This window comes from Schistocerca nitens, chromosome 8 (assembly GCF_023898315.1).
Source record: "Schistocerca nitens isolate TAMUIC-IGC-003100 chromosome 8, iqSchNite1.1, whole genome shotgun sequence".
Classification (NCBI taxonomy): domain Eukaryota; kingdom Metazoa; phylum Arthropoda; class Insecta; order Orthoptera; family Acrididae; genus Schistocerca; species Schistocerca nitens.
The window spans coordinates 36,128,554-36,143,792 of record NC_064621.1 but is presented as its reverse complement, the minus strand read 5'-3'; the positions used below and the strand labels follow the sequence as shown (position 1 = coordinate 36,143,792).

The window sequence follows — 15,239 nt, the reverse complement described above, 5'->3', positions numbered from 1 at the left end:
AAGCTTTTGGTAGGGAGCACACAGTGTCTTATCTCACATGGAGAGACATCGTCAAATGTAGAAGTAACTTTGGGTGTGCCCCAGAGATGTATGTTGGGACCCTTGCTGTTCATGTTGTAGATTAATGACCTTGCCACCAATATCAGCAGTAAAATCAGGCTTTTGCAGATGATGCAGTTATCTGTAATGAAGCACTTCTTGCGAGAAGCTGCATAAACATTCAGTCTGATCTTGATAAGATTTCAATGTGGTGCAGAGACTGGCCACTTGTTCTCAACATCCAGGAATGTAAAATTTTGAACTTCAAAGAATGAAAAAAAAAGTAATATATTATGATTATAATATCAATGAGTCACTGTTGCAATCAACCAACTCTTACAAATACCTAGATGTAACACATCATTGTGATATGAAATGGAATGAGAACATAGGTTCAGTCATGGATAAAGCAGGTGGTGGACTTGGGTTTATTGGTAGAATGCTGGGGAAGTACAACTAATGAGATTTACTACTCTCAATATTGGTACATTGACCAGCCAACATTGTGAACTAGCGGAAATGCTTAAAAACAAACGTGTCAACATTGCCTGCGTCCAGGACACCAAGTGGAAAGGTTCAAAGGCAAAATAAATCGGAGATGGCTACAAACTCATCTGTCATGGTACCAATACACAAAACGGTGAAGTGATAGTCGTCGACGAGGACTTGTGTAACAATGTCACCAGTGTCAACAGGGTGTCCAAAAAGCTTATGTCTATCAAGATTGACTCAACAGTTATCGCTGCCCACATTGTATCTTGCTATGCATCTCAAACTGGATGCACTGAGGATAACAAGGACAAGTTCTGGAACAGTCTGGAAGCCCTCCTTCGAGCAATTCCACAGGGTGAGTCCACTATTGTTGGAGGAGATTTAAACGGACATGTCAGGGCTCACAAAGAAGGATATATGCGATGCCATGGAGGACATGGGTTCAGTGTGTGGAACGATGATAGATGTCGGATACTTGATTTTGCAGAAGCATATGATTTCATTGTGACCAACACATACTTTAAAAAGAGGCCAACATATCTGGCTGCTTATACAAGTGGAGGTCATGCTACTCAGATCAATTATTGGCTAGTTTGTCAACAAGACATGAAGCTGGTAACAGATACCAAAGTAATTCCGTATGACTGAATCACCCCTTAACACTGATTGCTTGTCTTCGATATTTGTAAGTGTGTTATACAACACAAACCTCAATCTAAGACTGGGCCTCAGTGAATTAAGTGGTGACAAATGAATACCCAGCAAAACGAGTTGATGACAGCCTTCACAAACTTCTCCGTGAAGACCGATCAGTCGGTTGAATATTTGGAAAGATGCTGTGGAACAGAAACATCAAGCAGCAACAAAAATGCTGGGAAAAACCATACCTGGAAGAAAATACATTGATAAACAAACCTGGTGGTGGACACAAAGTCAAACAAGCAATCAGGGAGAAGAAGATGGCATACAAGACTTGGTGGTACTCACGACTTGACACTGACCTCCAGAAATATCGCAACCTTAAATCAGCAGTAAAAACAGCAGTAGCTGCAGCAAAAGAGCAGTACTACCAGACACTGTATGACCAGCATGACACACCATTGGGAGAAAACATCATCTGCTGTCTTGCTAAGTCACATTGCTGTTCAGCTCAGTACATTGGACACGTCATGCTCATCAATGGAGCCAAAGCCAAACTGCTAAGAGATAAACAATCTATTCTCCAGAATTGGGCAGACTACTTTCATAACATCAGCAACAAAGAGATTATGCATCCTGATGCTACCTTAGGACCCGTCCCTTCGATTTCATCTAAGGAAGTAATGCTTGGCATCAGCAAGATGAAAAATGGAAAAGCAACTGGCCCAGATGACCTACCAGCAGAAATCAGGAAAATTCTCAGAAAGCCTGCTTCAGAATTCCTTGCCTCACTCTTCAACCAAATTTTCACCAAAAAACAACTTCCACAAACATGGGCAACTACCATAACAGTACCAATCTGGAAGGAAAAGGAGATGTGAACAATTGCTTGACTTATTGCCCTATTCTACTCCTCAGTCATACTTTAAAGGTCTTTGAACAGGTACTTGATAGCAGACTCAAGTATTGTCACTGTAACACTAAACCGGTGTGGATTTGTTAAGGGATGCAGCACCATCAATCCTATACATGCCATGCGCCTTTTGATGGAAAAACACAGAGAGAGACAGAAGAGTGTACAAATGGCATTTCTAGACCTAGAAAAGGCTTTTGACCATATCCCATATGATCTTACTTGGCGAGCTCTTCACTTCCACACCATCCCTGAAGAGTTTGTAAGCTGAGTGCAACTTTTGTACCGTAATTCCACTAGTGTTGTTTGGAGTCCTGCTGGAACCTCTCCACCCTTCAGTATCACTGTGGGTGTTCATCAGGGTTCTGCCCTTTCACCATTGCTGTTCATCCTTTGCATGGATACAGCAACAGCTGACATACAGACTTCACATTCTGGTATCCTTCCTTATGCAGACGATGTGGTACTTGCTGACCAGGCCCACCCTGAACTCCAGCAACAGGTTCAGATGTGGAAGGACAGACTGGCTGAAAATGGACTCCACCTCAATGTCCAGAAGACCGGGTACCTAGAATGTGGCTCCAAAACCAGAGGCACCACAAGTATCAGTGAAATTACCTGTAGAATACCATGTATTTTAAGTACCTAGTGTCTGTTTTCACCTCATACTGCGACACAACTCTTGATATTTGGGTGAGGGTGAATGTAGCTTGGTCCAAGTGATGACAGGTCACTGGAGTCCTCTGCATTAAAAAGATGCCTCAGTATCTAAAGGCAAAAGTATATAAGACCATGGTATGCCCAGCATCAATGTATGGGACTGAGTGTTGCTCTGTGACAAAACAACAGGAGCAAATATTACACACCATGGAGATGAAGATGCTTCAATTGTCCATGGGGCTGACATGATGTGACCACATAAACAATACAGATGTCCAGCAAAGGCTTGGTGTCTCGCCAATCACCTACAAAGGGAGGGAAGAATGTCTCAGTTGGTACATCCACATTATGAGAAAGCAAGACAACTCAGTTGCAAAAACAGTGCTCTACATCAACCCACAAGGACCAAAACCATGAGGAAAACTGGCAGAGAGATGGACTGACAACAAACAGCAGAAAAAGTCAGGATTAATGCTTGGAAAGAGACTGGGGAAGTACAATCGGTCTACAACAGAGATTGCTTACAAATCACTTGTGTGACCCATCCTAGAATATCACTTAAGTGTGTGGGACTCTTACCAGATAGGACTAACAGGGGTTATTCAACATATACAGAGAAGGGCTGCATGAATGGCCACAGGTTTATTTAATCTGTGGGAGAGTGTCACAGAGATACTGAAGGAAATGAACTGGAAGATTCTTGAAGATAGATGTAAACTATCCCGAGAAAGTCTGTTAACAAAGCTTCAAGGACCGGCTTTAAATGATTTCTCTACGGATGTACTACAAGCCCGCTGCATGTTGCTCACATAGATATCATGAGAATATGATTAGAATACTAATGCATTCAAACAGTCATTCCTCCCACACTCCATACATGAATAGATCAGGAAGAAAAGCTAATGACTGGTAAACTGGGACGTACAATCTGCCATGCACATGATGGTGGTTTTCTGAGTACAGATTAAGTTGTAGATGTGGATGTAGAAGCTGAGGATGAGTGACATGGAGTTGGTGCCCCAATGGTTGGACTGAGAACTCGATCTGAATAAAAAGAATGCATGTTTTAAGGGAATATGGCAGTCCAGCCCACCAATCCATTGACACTTTACATGCATCAGGCAGTCTGGATGTGCACCTCCCTGGTGTCTCTGGTGAACCAACTTTAGATCCTTCCCTCTCCTCCCCATGCCCCTCTCCCCCCGCACCGCCTCCACCACTCTATAGGTGGTGATGTTTCTGACTGTTATGTTAACAGACTTTGCAAGTTTGGTTGCAACAGCGTTGACCTGAAAGATAAACGACGCTGCCCTTCCTATTATGGCTTGCAACAACTGTGTTCTACATCACGTGGCACTGCCCTGAGGCCTCTCATGTGGGGAGTGATGTCACAGCACTGTTACCCATTTCACATCTCATTCTAACCTGTGTAAACACACTGAAATTGTAGTTATCATATGCAAGTATCAAGTCTGCTGCCTATGCTCAGACTTTTTGTGTGTTTACTTTTGAAGTGGGCAGGTGGATATATATATATATGTGTGTGTGTGTGTGTGTGTGTGTGTGTGTGTGTGTGTGTGTGTGTGTGTGTGTGTGTGTGTGTGTTTGGCTGGCCATCTCCTAAAGTGACACCGTACGACAGTGTCTAGGTGGTGGATGGAGTTGCCATTTCATTTTCTGAAGTGAAACTTCTCCGCTAAAAAAGCAGCTGCAGAGTGTTTCTGCAATTTTCAGGCCACTAGGAATACTGTTTCCCTCTGGTATCCTGCATACTATCACTCTGCCTGCTCTCTGCCTTGTGTGTCTGGTTTCCAGTCCTAGAGTTCCATTGCTGGCTTCCAATAGCCTTCAGCTTAGCAATGTACCAGTCAATATATTGTCAATATAAGACATAGAACAATTTTTATAGTATTCTGCTGAATTGGAAGATTGATTCCAAATCCATTGCATACTGGTGAATATTTATCTTTTGAAATTCTTCAGTTCAGTACATCACAGTTGTCAATAATGACTTTAGTAGAATTACTCTTAGTGTCTTTGCATAGAATGTACTTCAAGGACTGAACTCTTAGGCATGAATATAGGTGTGATGTCATCCTTATATTGTGCCTTGCTCATCCAGTTGCACTAAAGCAATACGTAAGCAATGAAGTTTGTTACTGTTAGGCCATTCTTTTGATCAGTTATGAAGAATGTGGTACAGGAACTTTTTACTCTCAGTACATTACATAGTATAATACCTCTGTCTATGAAATGGCTCTGCAACAGCTTCAACGGATGTAATGTTGAAGGAAAAGCAACTGCTCTTGGTTCAGAAAATATTGTACTTTTATCAACAAAAGCTTGGATACTTTTTACACCATATTACTTGTCATGGCTACAACAATTGTTGCAGATTCTTAGACAGTCTTGATGAAAGTCTGAAGAAAACTAAGAAGATTCTTAGACAGACTTGCTGAAAGTCTGAAGAAAACTGCTAGCCATAACAGTATATTAGTTGTAATAACCTCATTCCTTATACAACCTGTGAATCATGCAAACCTGAACATCAGAGTGAGGTAATGCAGTGCTTGTGATGTTCAGAAACATGGTGCAACGTTCCTTCAGGCACACATGCATGTCCAAATGAACACTGCATCATACTTGTGAACAACATAGGCACTGCATTAGTGTATGTAGCTGCTGACCCAGCATAAGCAACTTTCAATTAAAAATTAAAATATTTCTACTGCACAGTAATATATGTAATGAATCCAAGAATGAGTTGAACACACATGGTTGACAATATAAGGAAGTTTGGGTCTGCCCATGAATCAGATTCCAATAGACTAGTGCTAAGGGTACCGTGTGTGATAAGGGAAAATCTGGGTTAGTCCCGGTCTGGCAGACATTTTCATTGTCGTCATTCCATTATACAACTGATTGTTGTCTATATTTGCAACAGTGGATAATTTTATAAACATTGAAGTGTCAACCCACTGGTATGCCCACCAATGGTAAATGTGGGACATCTACAGGGAGGGACATCTGAGGGATATCGGGTCCGCCATTAAATTTTGATGGATGTGTGAAGTGTTGCACTGCATGACAAAGGAATTCATTACTTCCACAAGTAACTGTATGGTTTTCTGGATAGTGTTCTTAAGTCAGTGCATGGGCAATGTCATATGAAATCCACATTACCCCTTGTTTCTATTTAAAAGATGGATGAGATATTTTTGTGTTGTAAAACATTTGGACAGGACACTGCCTACATTTCTGCATCATATGTAGTGTTGCGGAATAGTAAATAGTTGGAAACGTGGACTATTGTCAAAGTTTTGTTGCCTATGCCAAGAACCAGAGGCAGTAGGTTAGCCAAGAGGTAAGAGGATTGCACATATATCGGAATCTGTCATCATGCAGGGGCAATGGCCTGGTTACACACAACAAGCAAGAGAAATGCTTAGCACGCGGGTTTGTGTTAGACGGAGACTTTCGTAGAGTGCAAGACAGAGGTATAGCATCAGCTGTACTGCATTTCGCAACTTTGCGTAAGTCTGCCATAACAACACATGGACAGCCCTCACAGTTGTACTTCTGCCAGAGCTTCATCTCATACCTTTCAAACATCACTGAAGTTCTCCTATATACTTTCTGGAACTAGCACTCCTGGAAGAAAGAATATTTTGGAGTCATGGCTTAGCCACAACCTGAGGGATGATATTCAGGAGTGTTAGTCCCACAATGTATACACGAGAATGTCTGTGAAATGTGGAAGGTAAGAGATGAGATACTTGCAGAGATCCAGCTGTGAGGGAAGGTCATGAGTCATATTTGAGTAGCTCATTTGATAGAGCCCTTGCCGGTGAAAGATGAAGTTCCTGAAATTCAGCCACAGTCGGGCACACCATTTTAATCTGCCTGAAAGTTGTCTTGAAAACAATTCAAGACGTGATGTGTACATGATCACAGCATGACATTCCAACCTCACCTTTACCCCCATCAATAGATCCTAGCTCAGTTGGTTTGAGACAAGATGTTGGAACTGGTTGACTGATACTTGTCACTCCATCTATATCATGAGTTTTCAAATCATGTTCTTGTTGTGGTCTCCAGTCCAAATACTGATTTATGCAACTGTCCTTAACAACACAAAAATACCATTTATTCTCAGCTCTATTTTGGCACCACTGAAATTCAATACTGCTTGGTGTTAATTTTAAAAATCTACTCTTAAAATCTACTATGTGACAGCTTATGCCCTCGTTACATGTGGTCCAACATAATATGCATCAAATCTGTCTCATTTCCACTGTTCAAACTTCTCTTTCTCCATAATTGTTACCATAGCTTTCATTAGTTGTTTTGACAGAATCAGTGTGATCTTTTCATCCTCACACATACCAAATGTATAACTGATAACCAGAACACCATATCGTGCAAAACAGCAAGTCAGTTTAAAGAAAGATTCAGAGGCAGGCCGCTACTGATAGGTTTTGAAAAACATGAAAGTATTACAGAGACTGGCAACTTAAATTGGAATACTTGGAGAGAAAGCAACCACCTCTTTGAGGAACATATAAAATAAATAAAAATAAAATGGAATAAAATATTAATGATTAATTATTCTGTATGTATGATGATTGGTTGTAATTGGTATTTGCTTATCTGGAACGTGGACGTTTAATTATTCGGTATCAGACGCTTGACAATGGCTATTTGGAAAAGGCAATGTAACTCGTAGTTGACCGTGAAATAAATCTGAAATAATCGGACTTCGTAATTAAATCGTTTCCAAAGACTGCTGCGGTAGGTACGGACTCATGATCTAATCTCAATATTACAATGATTTGCCAGCCATGCCAATACGTCGTACAGAGGTGATTGTCTACTAAACATAAAAAAGTTACACAGTTAGTTAAATCAGATATATTCAATGAAATAGCCTACAGTTCATAATCCTACTTACTTTTATAAATATAAATTCATTACAGAATCGAGTGCCTAGTGTGGTTGCAACTCGCAGTATTCTTCTATAACATGAAAATATGGCGGTGTGCCAGACAATAAAATAAAATACGTGCTTCTCGCACCACTTCTACCTGAGCTCTCTCTTCTCTTAATCAGACATAAGAGTAACGTAATTATTCTTTTGTCTTTATCAGCGACACAGCACTGCAGTTGTGTGCCATGGGCTTTATTTATTAGTCACTGATTATTTATTTAATTAATATTTCGCGTTTCCGCGGAAACTCACGCTCGGCATGCAAATGTGCCTTTATATTGCCCCCTGAATTGCGAGGCGAAAGGACACACCTGCAGGCGAGCAATTCACCTAAAGGCACAAGAAAATCTAAGTTATCTACAACTATTCACATGACTTACATTACACACATTATACACATTATATACAAAATTTGAATGACGCGGGTGCGTCGTAAAAGTTCTTATGTTGGCAGATAGAGTGCGCGCATGCGCAGAAGCGTCTGTGTGACTCCGGCAGTGCCGTTATATCATACAGTTAGATCACGCGGCACAGTAATGCAGTTCATATTGTTCGTGTGCGCGCGTATCTTAGTCGTTGCACAAAGAAAATATTCAACCAAGATTACATATGAAGACTACATTCTATAACAGGTAACTTAGTTTTAAATTTACAATATTTGTTATATCACAATACAACTCAGATTGTTGAATGTTCTTAGTTACATAGTATTGTTTTGAAATACTTCAAAGAAAAATGTCCGTATGTTTCAGGTGCGTCGACCTATTCACATCGTGTCGTTATTACAGTTCATATTCATCTGCTGCACAATAATTTTTTCACAGGTTAGTATCATCGTTGTATAACAACGTGATTAAAACATAAGCGTGTGCATTTCCATTTCCATTATAGTCGTTGTGATGCAGTTCGTTGTGACAAAAAAACATTGTTTATTACAGATTTGACGTGACCCGTTAGTATTTGGTCCACGTGCAGTTCGTTTTTTACATTCCGTGGAAGCTTGGTTGCAGAACCTTGGACGGCACATAGCTGGCGTGGATCCTTGGACAGTCCAGGTAAGAGTGTCCGTCACATTTCGAGAACATTTCATTCCCTGAAGTTCCAACCAAAATTCTTCCACCCGTCGTGTTGTTTTCTGGACAGGCACTTTGTGTCCGTTTAATCCAGTTAACATCTTGAAGTTAGGTACTGTAGTATTGTCACTAGACGATGCACGAATTATGCACTTCACATTTTCAGTTTTTTGCTGAATATAGCTCACCTAAATGTTCGTAGTTATTAATCAAAGAAATGGTTCATCGCGTTTACATAGGTACGATGCATAATGAATGTCATTAACAGTTTCTTTCACATAGGTTTCTGCGTAGTTACAGAGTTAGTAATGTTCATTAAGGTCCGTGAACAATGGTTCACTATGCAATGTCCTTTTGGCACTCGTTTTGTTCAAATTTCTTTTACATAGTAACAGTTACATTATACATCATTGAAAGAGAAGAAAAAAAAAATATAAGTAATCATACATACACACGTCACATATTTTCTTAGCATAAATGGTTCAAATGGCTCTGAGCACTATGGGACTCAACTGCTGAGGTCATTAGTCCCCTAGAACTTAGAACTAGTTAAACCTAACTAACCTAAGGACATCACAAACATCCATGCCCGAGGCAGGATTCGAACCTGCGACCGTAGCGGTCTTGCGGTTCCAGACTGCAGCGCCTTTAACCGCACGGCCACTTCGGCCGGCCTTAGCATAAATATAATACAGTTGCACATAAACATGTTTACATCATTATTACATAGCTATGGGTTATTACATTGTGTCACATTTGATTACATGAATTGCAGATAATTACGTCCTCTTTAAGGGTTTTGCTGGGATTTTATCGATGTTTATTTTGTGATGTCATCTGAAATTAAGATAGGTTAGACACAACATTCATTACATCAGTAGGCAAGACCAGGCATTTTCACTACTCAATAAATATTCAAAATAGTAAGAGAGAAAATGTTTGATTCCTCGCGTTTTGTGCGTGTGTGTATAGTGTCTGTGTGGCCTTGACTACTGATAGATGCTTTTCGTGTTGAGAGATGTGCGTCTAATCTATTTCTCAAATTAAAAGTTCGCTTCACAGATGACGTCTGTCGGTTCGTCAGGTGTCACACCAAGTCAGTGATACCTACAGTCACAAATGTTCCGTGAAAAAATTAATATATCATTCACTGCTACGTAAACATAAATTTTATTTTAATATTCCGTCTTCCAGGTGGTGGCGCGCGCTGAAAGAAGAGTTCTTCTGCCTTCAACTGCGTCACTGGAACCGCTGAAATGAAAATTTCTATACTACTTACTATCTGTGTTGTAGCAACAGAGTTTTTTTTGGAGTTGCTTAGCAATGTTTTGATGGATGTGACTTTGATATTATTCCGCATGAAATGCTCTAAGATCTCGGTGTGCGTATAGCCCAATAATTTTGTTAGTTCTACGATGTTGTAACAAATACGCACCAGGATGCGGTATGTTAACAATTATATAAGGTCCTTCATATAGCAGACGCCACTTAGCGTTGCGTCGTTTGAGTGCTACAGATTTATGATGAGTACGAAGTAGTACAAGCATTCCTACCTCGAATTTTTGTTTTCTTTTTATTATGTTTCTGTGATGTTTGTTTCGTATCTGTGCGTGATGTGTCAGCATAGTCAAAACTTCTTTTATTTTCTGTTCAGGTGTGATTTCCTTGTCTGACAACTTAGGTAATGGTTCTATCCACTGATCGTTCTGTTTGCAATTGAACATGATCTCGTTAGGTGTGTAATTTGTATCGTAAATATTTAAGTTATTGTGTACGTCTTCGAAAAGACTTAGGTAGGACACCCAATTAGTATGTTTTGATGAAATATAGGTCCACATGAATCGGTTTAATTCTCGGAAAAGTCTCTCAGTCGCGTTACATTGTGGACTAAACTTTGAAATAGATATACTTCTAATGTTATTGTCCTTCAAGAAATTTCTCCATTTGTACCCAGAGTAGTATGCTGCATTATCTGACAGAATTGCTTTTGGTTTTCCCACGTGTGTCAGGTAATCACTTGAGAATCTTCGTATTATAGCACTTGCAGTGGCGGATTTTAAAGCATAAAGTTTTACATGTTTAGAAAATATATCGTAAAAAGCCAAGATATATTTGACGCCTCCAGAGCTTGCTGGATGCGGTCCACTGATGTCAGTACACAGAATTTCCAGGGGTTTACTGGGTAAAATAGAATGTAAATCTGTCTTTGTGGATAAATTCTGAGGTTTTGATTTTTGACATATGACACATGTTTTCAGTTCCCTGTAAATTTTCCTTCTCATATTGCTAAAATAATAGTATGTGCTGAGCTTTGCTAAACACTTCTTCGTCCCATAATGACCCCAAACTAAGTGTGTGTGCCAAATTAGATTACGTTCAGACTCTTTGGGAATGCATACACACCAGTTAGTAGCATTTGGATGTCGGTGATAAAATAACACATCATTGTGTAACTTGTAATACTTAGTCAAAGGATGATTGTGTTTTTCTACCAGTAATGTTATTATCTTATACCAGTGAGGATCAGATTTTTGTAATTTAGCCATGTTTCTGCACATATCAATATAATATTGGTGATACTGCTTGTCTTGCATTAAGAGAATCCTGTAGTCATTTATATTTTCTAAGTCACTGTTGGTTTCATTCATACCTTGTGGAAGTCTAGACAAAGCGTCGGCAATGGTGTTGTCCTTACCTTTTATGTACTTAATTTCAAAAGAGTAGTTCTGAAGTGTAACTGCCCATTGTGATAGTCTAGGATGTACAAGTTTACAAGTTAACAAAAATGTCAGGGCCTGGTGGTCGGTATAAATTACTGTATGTTTACCAAATACATAATAATTGAATTTCTTGAATGCCCATACTATGGAAAGTGTTTCTAGCTCAGTAGTGGAGTATGTACGCTCACATTCAGATAGAGTACGACTCGCAAACCCAATAATTCTTATCTGTTCCTTATCTTTATTCTTTACAACTTGAAATAAGCAACATCCCAAACCAGTACGTGAAGCGTCACAAGTCATACAAAAATCTAAATTGAAATCTGGATGGCTCAATAAGTTTGCATTCACTAAAGCATGTTTAATTGTATTAAAGTCATTCTGGCACTGTTCCGACCAGATCCAAACTTGATTCTTTCTGAGTAGATTTAGCAGATGTTTACTGTTCAAAAGTGGTTGTGGCAAAAAACGTCTGAAAAATGAACATAGCCCAAGGAATGATTTTAACTGCTTTTTAGTTCGAGGACTAGGAAAGTTTATGATAGCATCTAATTTACTGGGATCAGGACGTATGCCCTGTGAATTAATGATATGTCCTAAATATTTTATCTCACTGCAACCAAACTTTGATTTTCTAAGATTGGCTGTGACTCCAGCTTGTGCAAATTTTTCTAAAATTCTTTGAAGTGTGTCAACGTGTTCATTCCAAGACTGTGTAGCTATCAGTATATCATCAACATAGTGTGTGACTGTCTCAACTAAATCATCGCCAAGCACGGTATCCAGGGCTGTAATGAATACCCCAGAACTGACATTCAGTCCAAAAGGTAGAACACAAAACTGATAGGTTCGCCCCCCGAACATAAATGCAGTATATTTCCGAGAATCAGGAGTGATACTCACCTGCCAAAATGAATTAGTGAGATCTATTGTGGAAAAATACTTTGCATCTAGAAATTTCTGTAATTGCTCTTCTAAATTTTCGGGTTTTGTGTGAACTGGTAAAATTATTTCATTAATTGCTCGTGCGTCTAACACTAACCTAATGCTTCCATTTGATTTTTTGACAACAAGTAGAGGACTACAGTAAGGTGAGGTGGATGGTTCAATGACCTTCCAGTCTAACATTTGTTTTAATTCTTGCCACACAGTAGGTCGTTGAGATAACGGTACGTTATATGTCTTGTGGTAGAAGATCTTGTGAGGCTTAACTTCAATCTTGTACGCATACGTGTTGATAACACCTATTCATTTGGCAAAAACTTGTAAATATTTGGATAACACTTTCTGTAGTTTTATACGTTCATGTGCACTGAGAGCTGTAGCTTCATTTATCTTATGATCAAGCAATGTTTTCAAGTCCATTAGCTCTGTGTCAAATGAGTGTGTGTGCGTGTCTTGAATGTCATTGTCAAGTACTAACTGAACCTTGTACCCTGTACAGTGTTTGTCATGCTTTAGAGTTCTCCTGTCCAAATCAATAATAATTACACTGCCTCTATCATTTAAAATACATTTACCTTTGGAGAAGTCTATAATGCAGTCCTTCTCGCTCATAATATCTATTCCTAATATGCAACTTGTCACAAGGTTTTGTACAACCAGGAATGGCCATTGTACGGTTCCATTACCTATTTTAATATTTACAAAAACTTGCTTCGTAACCCTACATGACTTATTACCTAGTGCAGTAGTTATTTTACAGTTTTGGGCAGGAAACTCAGGCACAGGTTCCAATTCACACATCTTTTTATAGAAATTAAAAGACAAAACGCTCACAGCTGCACCTGTATCTAGAATAATAGTAGTTGGAATCCCACCTACTACACCAGTGGTAGATGCTAAAACAATTTCATTTGTGTTTGAACGACATTGTGTACTGTCTTGTAAAAGTTCATCTGATATATTGTTATTGTGGTTGTATCTTATAAATAAAACAGGTAATTTTTGTTTAGAATTATTCGGCATATCATTATTCTGATGTTCAACTGTGGTGCCAAATAACTGATTAACATTGAAGTCGCCCCCCAAGAATTCCTCAGCCACGACCTGGGGCATAGAAGTGACTGTTTCTAGTTTGTTGGATTAGCATTTGTACTAGGTACTGACACAGATTGAGGTTGTGTGTCAGGTGTCATTTCTATTATATTCACATTCGGATATTGCCTATTGTGATCTCCAAACTTTTGCGGTTGTTGTTGCTGTTGCGCGTTATAACTTACCTGTCGGTCATATGGTATGCTCCAATTTTGACCTGGTGGCTGCTGTGTTAAAGCAGTGTTTGAATGAAAGTACTGATCGTTAAGAGTCCAGCCTTGACGCTGTCTTGGCTCGTAGTTATTATTATTTCTGTTTCTGTTTGTGTTTTTGTTGTTGCCTATGTATCCGTTGTTACCGTTGTAGTTATTACCATGGTGCCTTTTGTATGGATTGCCGCATGAATGTTATTACTGTTGTAACTATTGTTTGTATTGGAATACGCGTGTTGATTTTGATTTCCGTATTGAGACGGCATGTGAGTTTGCTGTTTTTGTTGTACCGCGTATCCAACTGTGGGCGCGCCAGAATTGAGTTGGCAAGCCTGCATGTTTTGCATTCCACTAGTGTAAACATTGTGGCTGCTGTTTTGCCGCGCGAAGCGCTGATCTTCAAGTAACATGTCAACCGAATCTAAAGCTGTTAGAAAATAATCTGAATCGTCATCCGGGATATGTAGGAGTTTTTCTTTAATGTTGAAAGGCAATTTGGCCTTCAACGCACGGAGTATATCGCGTGTTGCGACTGGTTCGTCCAAAAAATGTCCCATGTTCAAGTATTTTTCAAAATATCTGCGTAAGTTACCATTTTTACTGTTAAAAGTTTCAGGTTCTAAAATTTGTCTTCTGAGTCGCTCCTGGACGGATTGCGACCAGAATTTGTTCAGAAAAGCACGCTCAAACTCACTGTACGTGGTACATACGTCAGCTTGACTGTGTGCCCAGACAGCTGCATCGCCTTGGATGTAACCGACAATATACACTCCTGGAAATGGAAAAAAGAACACATTGACACCGGTGTGTCAGACCCACCATACTTGCTCCGGACACTGCGAGAGGGCTGTACAAGCAATGATCACACGCACGGCACAGCGGACACACCAGGAACCGCGGTGTTGGCCGTCGAATGGCGCTAGCTGCGCAGCATTTGTGCACCGCCGCCGTCAGTGTCAGCCAGTTTGCCGTGGCATACGGAGCTCCATCGCAGTCTTTAACACTGGTAGCATGCCGCGACAGCGTGGACGTGAACCGTATGTGCAGTTGACGGACTTTGAGCGAGGGCGTATAGTGGGCATGCGGGAGGCCGGGTGGACGTACCGCCGAATTGCTCAACATGTGGGGCGTGAGGTCTCCACAGTACATCGATGTTGTCGCCAGTGGTCGGCGGAAGGTGCACGTGCCCGTCGACCTGGGACCGGACCGCAGCGACGCACGGATGCACGCCAAGACCGTAGGATCCTACGCAGTGCCGTAGGGGACCGCACCGCCACTTCCCAGCAAATTAGGGACACTGTTGCTCCTGGGGTATCGGCGAGGACCATTCGCAATCGTCTCCATGAAGCTGGGCTACGGTCCCGCACACCGTTAGGCCGTCTTCCGCTCACGCCCCAACATCGTGCAGCCCGCCTCCAGTGGTGTCGCGACAGGCGTGAATAGAGGGACGAATGGAGACGTGTCGTC

At 40.5% G+C, this 15,239-nt stretch overlaps 2 protein-coding genes across 2 annotated transcripts; both read left to right on the top strand.

Annotated features, from left to right (window-relative positions):
• The first annotated feature begins 750 nt into the window (after positions 1 to 750).
• Positions 751 to 1,179, top strand: LOC126199121 (uncharacterized). Its single transcript, XM_049935877.1, has one exon. The coding sequence runs from the start codon at positions 751 to 753 to the stop codon at positions 1,177 to 1,179; it is 429 nt and encodes a 142-aa protein (XP_049791834.1).
• Positions 1,180 to 1,364: 185 nt separating this feature from the next.
• LOC126199120 (uncharacterized) lies at positions 1,365 to 2,051 on the top strand. The gene has a single exon (XM_049935876.1). It carries the CDS (start codon positions 1,365 to 1,367, stop codon positions 2,049 to 2,051), a length of 687 nt encoding a protein of 228 aa, XP_049791833.1.
• The last annotated feature ends 13,188 nt before the right edge of the window (positions 2,052 to 15,239 follow it).